Source organism: Xiphophorus couchianus, chromosome 24 (assembly GCF_001444195.1).
Source record: "Xiphophorus couchianus chromosome 24, X_couchianus-1.0, whole genome shotgun sequence".
NCBI lineage: Eukaryota > Metazoa > Chordata > Actinopteri > Cyprinodontiformes > Poeciliidae > Xiphophorus > Xiphophorus couchianus.
In genome coordinates this window covers 13,514,573-13,523,285 of record NC_040251.1, presented here as the reverse complement: position 1 = coordinate 13,523,285, position 8,713 = coordinate 13,514,573, and the positions used below count along the sequence as shown (strand labels likewise).

Here is an 8,713-nt window from a genome sequence, read left to right as displayed (position 1 = left end):
TCTCTCAGGTGTCATGCTAGGTGAAAGCTCTGTATCTCTAAACCACTGGAAGCAGATGCAAAAACTCCCGACTCGGGCCTCGATGCCTGACATTTAGCCGTGAAGAGACTTAGTCGCTTTTCTTCTTCTCTACATTTTCAAACGAGCTGTCACAGACGAGGCGCACAAGGACGTCATCACTCTCTCTGACTTCCTGGCTGATGCTACTTTTGTTGCTTCTCTGCTGGCTTGCTTAAAAAAGCTTTCACAGCCTCTTTGTATCCCGAAGCACCTAACAAAGCACAGCCTAGAGGTCGCTTTGATCTCCCGCAGCAAAAGCTGCCGAAATAATGCAACAAGGCACACAGACGGAGGCAGTAAACTCTGCAGAGAGTGCATCTTGGACTTTAATCTACAGGTTGTCTATTGGGATTTGCTGCTATATATATAGAGAGAGACTGGATAGAAATGAATGTTCATGAAATGTAGTATGAAAATATTAAAGGACATCCAGGTGTAAACTTTATCATATTTAATTCAATGGTAGCATATGCTGATGAGGACACGCAGTACAAAAGCAGTAACCAAACACAACCTTTGACCCCGTAAAAGCCACCAAAACAAACAGGCTCTGGTGGTTTAATAGTTAAGTCAACAAGACATGACATTAAATGAAGACCATTGCTTTCTTTTTTTCTTTCTTTTTTCAGTTCAGATGGATACATTTTATTTCATATTATAACAACAAAGAAACCCACAGAAGTATAAAATAAAATGAGCTATACATGGAGATACCAAACCTATGGCACACTCAATTCCTAGCATTTATTCCAAAAGGTGCTTTAAGTCACATGCTTCGAATCTCCGTACTGATAGGCGGGTGGGTTTCCATGGAAATTTTGCAACGTGGGAGGCAGGAACAAGCTGGAGTGCGTTTTTCCAACACTAGATGGCACCACCTGCATTATGAAAACCATTTCTTCTGTTATAGGGCTATATTTTGCTGACCAATAGAAATCAAAAAGGGCTTTATATGAGCAAATATGATTTGTGTAGAGAATAAAAAAGTGAAATATTTGCCTGCAAATATTTCACTTCAGAGTCAAATCTGAGAAGAGTAGGCCAGACTGGATCAATGTCGTTAATCAGTTGGGTCTGTTTGGCATTATTCAGTTAAATGTGTGCTATGCAAAAGAATCAATTAATAGCTCTGAAAAAAACATTTGAAAGAATATTTCCAGCACCCTACATGACTATCAACACTCCTGGTAAAGATCTGTAAAAGATCTCAGAAATAAATTATTTTTTTTATTGCAGTGCATTACCTTTAGCTGTTAAGGTTTGCCCATATCTACAGTCAAAGGGATAACTGAAAACATTTTACAAGTGCTATGACAAAGGCACACATTTACCTCAATACAGTCCATAAATCTCCAAAACTAGTTTTAAAGAAAACTGCATCAACATGTGCCAGTTTGAATTCTCCTTCTCTCCATAGCATTAGATCCTATCAACATGTTGCTGTTTGGTAGGTATTATAGGGGGAAAAAACCTGTTTGACAAATGTAAATGATTGGGAGTTACACTGCAGAATCAATACAGAGACAAACTTAAAAAAAAAAAAAGAAATCTCTTCCCGTCACAATCCTAGTCCTCACTTAAATTCTTTGGAGAACACAACTTTACCAGGGGTGCCAATAATTATAGAAGAGGCTGTACATTTTTTTTTATTTAATATTTTACATTAAGTATATATATGTTTTTTCTTCTTTTACAAAAATCAATAATACCATGAAAAAATATCTTCTTTTTTTTCCAAATTTGTCATATTTTGAAATACTTGTAAATATCAGTATCTATGCATGGTGTCTAAGGCTAAACTTTGTGTTTTTGCATCAGAATTTGATTAATTTTCTTTTAATGACCTGACACTTTGCTTTTAAAATCAGATGTTTTTTTATGCTTGTGAAATAAAGGAAATATTTACAAAACCTGTCCAAATACCCATCTTGAACATTCGACAAAGCTCCCCTAGTGGAGCTTTGTCACATTGTGTCCGCAGTCCAGCAGGCGGCAAGAGCGCACAACTTACAGCATTTAAGCCAAAAGAGAAACTTTCCACATTCAAAAGGAAATATGGTAACAAAAGAGAGACAAAAAGCATCTAGACAAACCAGCAAAGCAGGTGTCTTAATTTTACGGAGATACTCTGAGGAAAACATACATATGTTACATTATCTTACATATTGTACAGTCCAATAACATTTAACATTAAAGCATAATTAAAAGTTTGATCTTTGCAGAAACGTGGCTGAATTACATCAACAGAATTCTTATTCACAAAACAAGTTAGCAGCAAATAATGATGCGTACATCTTAGAGTGTGTGTACAAAATAAAAGCAATAAAATGTGTTTACAAAATGGAAAATAGTTTTCCATCATGGAGGATAAGCTGACTCATAGTGGAATACTTGGGTATTTTCTCTACAGGGGTATATATACTTTGAGGTATTTTTGGTGGACTCCTATCTCACAAAAAAAAGAGAGGTCACAAAATCCATACAAAGAAGAAATACTTGTGGCTCGTAGATTTAAAAAAGTCTGTATAAGGCAGGAGCTGCGCATGTAAACATCTTCAAGGCGGTGAGATGCAAGAGCTCAAAGAGGGTTTCTTAAGAGAAGGAAAAGATGGAAGGGGGGGTCAATGAAAGGTTTTGGAGACTACAGTCTTAAGATCACACCAGCGTCTCCGGCAGTGTGTCGGCGTTGTCTGACGAGAGCAGCTGCCAGATCTGCCACCGTTCCCGCTGCCATTCCTGCCACTCAGAACTCTGCGGAACCATCTGGCCCAAGTTGGTCTGCGGCGTTGTCGGTCTGCCGGGCTGCGGTGGGGGCCGAGGGGGTGCAGCAAGCTGCGGCAAGCTCTGAGAGCCTGCCACACGGTGATGGGCGTTGTATGGGGGAGGGGAGCGTCCGTCGCTTGGTGACTGAAGGGGGCCTGGCATGCTGTTCAGGTGGGCTGTCACAGGGGGTTTAATGTTCAGGTGGAGGCGCGGCCGCCCCGCCTCCGAGTGGGGGGCCGTGCACAGTCGGGTAACAGGGGGGTGGGATCTGCACTCCGGTGTCCTGTGAGTCCGTTTTGCGTCGTTGTGCAGTTTGACGTCACCATGGAGTCCGTCAAGACCTTCCTGAGAGCTGCGGGAGCTTTCCTCTGACATGTTGCCATGGGAACCTAGGAACAGCATCACATCATGAGAAAAACTCATTATTTTTAATAAATAAGAACACAGAAATACCTGAACACTTAAAATTAGTAATAGAAAAAATATTTTTTATTAATTATATATAATTATATATATATATATATATATATATATATATATATAAAATAATGGTTATGATTAATTTTCATAACGAACTTCCAAAATCATAAGACTAACATTCTACAGTTGCGTATTTAAAAAAATGAAGTAATTTCAATAATTCAATTAAAAATGTAAACTAACACACAGATTCAAGTGTTTATCTCAGATATTAGCTTTGAGAAAACTATAGAACTTTTCTATTTTGCTGTTATATCAGTAGGTTGATGACCTCAGGAGAATCCATTGAATATATTTCATTTTGTGGTATTAGTTTGAAGTTATAATCCTCATGGTGCTCAGGGCAGTAACTGATTTCAAAATGGTTACCGGTATGCAATTGATTCTTGAGAACTGGCTTGAGAGTGGTGTGCCATGTGCCCCAAATGTTAGCATGCTCCTCTGAAAAAGGTTAAAAAATGTTACTTAGTACCATAGGAGAAAGAAAAGACTTAGTGAGTTGATAAGTTCTACAGAGCTGACCTTTAGAAGGCTCTCGACTCCAGTCGGCCACCTGCTCCACTGCAGGGAACTGCTGGTCAGCGGCTGGACTCCCTGGATCTCCTCTTCGCTCGCTCGGCACCGGCGAATTGTTGTCGTAAGGAGAAACTTCACCACTGGACACCTTGTTGGAGTCGCTGGACGAACGTCGCTCGCTCAGAGCAAAGGGCTCCTCAGACTGAAGGAGGTCGGGACTCCTGTGGTAAAACCAAAAATTAGGGAACATACAGACGGTTGAAGAAAAATGAGACATGGAGACGGTGAATGAATGTGACTCACTGTGAGGCTTTCCTCCTGAGAAGATAATCAACCACATCTGGATCTGTCTCCAAAAGGCTCATCAAGACTTCATTTTGCAGATCGGGGGGCACCTATAAGACCACAATCAATCACATTGAATTCTTCAATCAATGCTTGAACACTCACTAAGACCTTAAATCCATATTTGTGGGAAAAAAGTTGCAAAAGTAAAATAAAAAATGAGAGCTCAGTCTAAAAAGTTTAGTTCTTCTCAAGTTATTGAGGACTCTTAAAGTCAAAACAAGCAAGCAAATGTGAAATTGAGTGCATATGTGCACCAAGCAAAGCTACAAACCATGAAGAGGGTTTGGCACCCTGCGATCATCCTCTGCAGCACGGCGATGACGGCAGTGCTCTCCTCGGCCCGGGCAGAGCTCTGGACGCTGAACTCCTTATCTGAGCTCTTCTGTTTGTGGAGCAGGTTGGGCCCGAAGATGGTGGCGAGATTTAGAGACGTCATTTTGTTCCCTGGAATCTGAAATAGAATCGATTTAGGCAACAAAATTAACATTATACTCGTTATACATTTATATACTAAAGTACTAAGAGTATTTTTGTAGTTTTTCATAACTTCCTAGCACTTTCCCATTTTGATCATTTGGTCTCGTTTTCCATGTTGTTCCTAATGCCTTACATTCTACTCTAATTTTGAGTGCTTGGGCACATTTAACACAGTGTTTTCTTTTGTGTTGAGGCATAGTAGCTCATATTTGGTAACAAAATGTACAATCCCAGCTCAAAAATCTGAATCCAGTTAACTTTCTCTTGTCCAGTTCACTCCCTTTCCACACCCAGTCTCTGTGGAGGGATGAGAAGCACCAGCAGCCAAAAAATGTAATGAAGAGATCTTCACAATCTGATGTGGAACATCCGGACTTCCTGTGACAGGGTCAGGACGTGGGAGCCTTAAACCCACTTTCAGTGTTTGAGTTTATTGTCATCTAAACACATTAACACACACACACACAAAATACATTTTCATGTGCATAAGAACTTGAGCAAAAACCACGAACACTCCCTTGAAGAAAATGTACTCCTTAAGGGAAAAAGTAAGAAAAACAAATCTTTGAAACACGTATAAAAAGGTATTGGTGTGGAAAAGTGATGACAATCACAAAAAGATGTTGCTGAAAAACAATTGGAATAGGATAAAACAGTTTCAACGTGTTTTTATTTTCTCTAATCAGTCTATTTCTGAAATGAAAACCTCATATGTGCCTATATGATTCCCCGTCTTTAGGCTGTTTCTGTTGCAGCCAATGGTAGCTAAATGTCAGTTTAGTTTGCAGATCTGGGTGTAAGTGCAGCCATTCACATAATATCTGATGTCATAGCCACTCCAAGACCACTTGGTAATCTTCCATCAGTGTTTGTCCAGAGCATTTTCTCCTCCAGGGCTGCAGATAGAGCCTGGTTAAACAAGCCGCTTCCTGTTACTTGTTTTTGGTTATTTCCACCAAATGAGGTGGAAATAAACCTTACACAAACCGCCCAGAAGATATTTAAGCGCGTTCTCTACTCAACCTGATACTTCTGTTCGGTCCTCACCTCCTGACCGTCCTTGGTGTGCTGGTCATTGGCATGGTCCGCTACGGTGGACAGAAACTCAAGCAGGCGGTGAAGAGTGTCGCTGTTGCATGCTGGGAGAAGGTAGATCAGCAACTGCATGACGCTCTGCTGCTCATCCAGATCCAACACTGTGCAGCACAGATCAGGAGGGAATAAGATAGAGGAAAAAATACCCGTCTGGGGAAAATGTTCACTTTCTTATAGGTTTGATTTGTTTTTGCAGTTTTTAAGTATGGTATGGTAACCAGAAAGTAGCAGGTTGGTGAGGCTCACATGTGGTGTTGATGAAGGCTGTGTAGAGCTCCCGGGTTAGAAGCGGGTCAGGCATGTCCCTGAGGAACTCCTTCAGCAGAGCCGCCACATCGTGAACGCTGTGTTCCTCGTCCAGCTGCACGTCGATACCCCGATCGAACTCCTCCCGCAGCTGAGAGCCAAGGAGAGGAAGAGCGACTTTCAGAAACATCCTCTCCACTAAACAATGGACATTATATTCTTTGAAGCGACACACCCGTACACATTCCCAACCTTTTGACCCTCTAAACGACTGTATCCAGACCACTTCTGCCAGTATGAGTTGTAATCTTGACCATCTAGCCTTTTGGAGGACATCCAGACGGCTCATTCCAGTTTTGCTTTTCTTTTTTTAGGAGACGATATAAAACACATCACTTCCAACATATTTTGATTTGAGAAATTTGCTCTAATAACCACGAATCATCCAGAACTATCTGAAACAAACTCAAAAATAAGTTACACACTCTCAGGTATTGGCTTTACATAAATAATATGATTTATGCGCAACAAAAAGGTTGTTGATCTTCAAAAGAACGTCATCGCTTCTAAACACAACATACCACTCTGACTAAATGTTCTCCCACCTAAACGCCATCCCCTCCCTAAGCAGCCGTCCATCCATTACCTCTGAACCATTACAGCAGATAACACCAATGCAGCTGACGGTTTACAAGCTGATTATATATCAGCTCATGCTACAAAAAAAATGTAAGAAATGCAAATTTATGAAAGATTTGACCTGTTCTGGTTGACTGAGCGAGTTGTAAACCATCCGGGACAAAAACTGATTAATTTGAAGATCAAAGATAATCCTTAAACCTCTTCCCAAATAAGACCTGGCTGTTGTTTTTGAGGGAAACAATAGTCAGGCAAATATATATAAAATAACTTATGTTTACAACAGAACTTGTATACCTTCAACTTCAGTTTTTTGGGGGGGTTTTTTACACTAAAACCACAAAACTCAGTGTATTTTTAGGGCTCCAACAGAAAGTAATGTTGAATTGTGAAGTGAAAAGAACAAATATCTAGTTTTCGATACTTTTTTTTACATCACGCCTTTCAGATTTGTGTGTTGACGGATGTGTGTTTGTGTTAGCATCCATGAAGAGCCAGAAATGCATCAATCAGATTGGGTGGTGCTACAAAAACATGTTGCCACCATCGCAGAGCTTGTTCATGTTTGACAGCAGGTTGGTGAGTGTGCATCTGTCCAAAGGGTTTTAAAGCAATAGCATAGTGATAAGAACTTTTGTACGAGGAAAACATCAAAGACAGACTGAAATTCATTACGAAGCACAAGGATGAACAGTTAAAGATGAAACCTCCCTTAGATTGATTGGAATCGGTGGAAAATAATTTCTCCAGAGCAGCAAAAGTGGCCGTGCCAACCATGAAGGACTTTGATTGAAACCATGTGAGAGGTTTCCTTTCATCCAACAGAATGGTTTTCTTCCCAGTTCTACCTTAGAGCAATGCCATTAATAAATGCTACTTTTTTAAATAGTCCAGGTATTTTTTTGTGTGTGTGAATTTTCCCATGTTATATAGAGCTGTGTCACAATGTAGAGATAACAAAAAATAAGTCTGAAATTTTGGACCACAAAACTCAAGAATGAACCACCATCAGACAGGATTCGGTCTAGACGATGACCTGCACCCCAGCATGATTTTGTTAAGTCATAAATAAAGAATTTGCTAAGCCAGTGCCAATATTTCTGAAAAACGAAAAATTTCTGGATTGAAGTGGATAACTTTGTACCAACTGAAGAAAAATCCTGTCAAATGAGAAACATTTTGGAGAACTCACTTGTCTTACTCTCTTCTTAGAGCTTCCCACTCTGAAGATTCCCACAGTCTGCAAACCTGAAAAGAAACGAAAAAAAACCCCAACAAAAATGAGTTTGAAAACATGAAGTGCGAAATGTTTTCACCAACTGCTCAAGTTGGGCATATGCCTACCGTATTTCTCGATGTGCTGACAGCAGCTGTCGACCACCCGGGGCACCTGCCGGTAGATGGGGTTCAGGCTCAGACGTTTGTCTCTGTGCTTTTCCTTCTTGCTCTGCGTCTCGGCCGGCAGGGAGAGCTGCAACGCCTCGAGGAGGCGGGACTGGTTGTCGTCCAGGTCTGTGATGGAATCCACAGACATGCCTCCCTGGTGGGTAATCATGCATTTGATTCAATCTAACTCCAGTGAATTAAACAAACAAAAACAAGCAGGTCCATGTTTGGGATTCGAGGAGAGGAAGGAGGACTTTTAAAGCGCTTTCTTACCCTCCGGCGGACTCGTGGTGCAGACTCGGGGGTGTTGGGTGATGTTGACTCATTGGCCGTCTCTGACGTGGAACTGAGTGAGGAGTTACTGCTGGATAACTCTTTGTTGGAGGGTCGCTTGGTGGCGAACTAAACAAAACATCCATCCAGGGTCTTAATTTGTGTTTTTCTCCACAATTGAAACCCACAATTGCTTGTTTTTGTCTTATTTTGTCCCAGTTAAATGCTTCAGATTCGACAGATATAATTTGAAAATTATATCTAATTATATCTATATAAAATTATGACAAAATGCAATTTTTAAAACATTTTCATTTTCATGCCAAATATTGCAGGATCACAAGCCTGTTACACATTTTCTAAAGAAACATCTTGAAGTTCATCAGAACCTGTGGAAAATGTTCAGTGGATTTTGTGTTTTTGCAGCGTT

At 40.5% G+C, this 8,713-nt stretch overlaps 1 protein-coding gene across 2 annotated transcripts in view; it reads right to left on the bottom strand.

Annotated features, from left to right (window-relative positions):
• Positions 1-496: 496 nt before the first annotated feature.
• LOC114140829 (rho GTPase-activating protein 6) overlaps positions 497-8,713 on the bottom strand; it is a 60,476-nt gene continuing 52,259 nt past the window's right edge. For both annotated transcript variants that reach the window (XM_028011074.1, XM_028011075.1), the window contains exons 5-14: positions 8,284-8,412; positions 7,969-8,164; positions 7,817-7,872; positions 5,986-6,136; positions 5,692-5,840; positions 4,439-4,618; positions 4,123-4,214; positions 3,826-4,040; positions 3,673-3,744; positions 497-3,212 (exon numbers count right to left, since the gene is read on the bottom strand). In XM_028011074.1, coding sequence (XP_027866875.1) covers positions 2,716-3,212; positions 3,673-3,744; positions 3,826-4,040; positions 4,123-4,214; positions 4,439-4,618; positions 5,692-5,840; positions 5,986-6,136; positions 7,817-7,872; positions 7,969-8,164; positions 8,284-8,412 — 1,737 coding nt within the window. In that variant the 3' untranslated portion in view covers positions 497-2,715. The remainder of the gene's footprint in view (positions 3,213-3,672; positions 3,745-3,825; positions 4,041-4,122; positions 4,215-4,438; positions 4,619-5,691; positions 5,841-5,985; positions 6,137-7,816; positions 7,873-7,968; positions 8,165-8,283; positions 8,413-8,713) is intronic.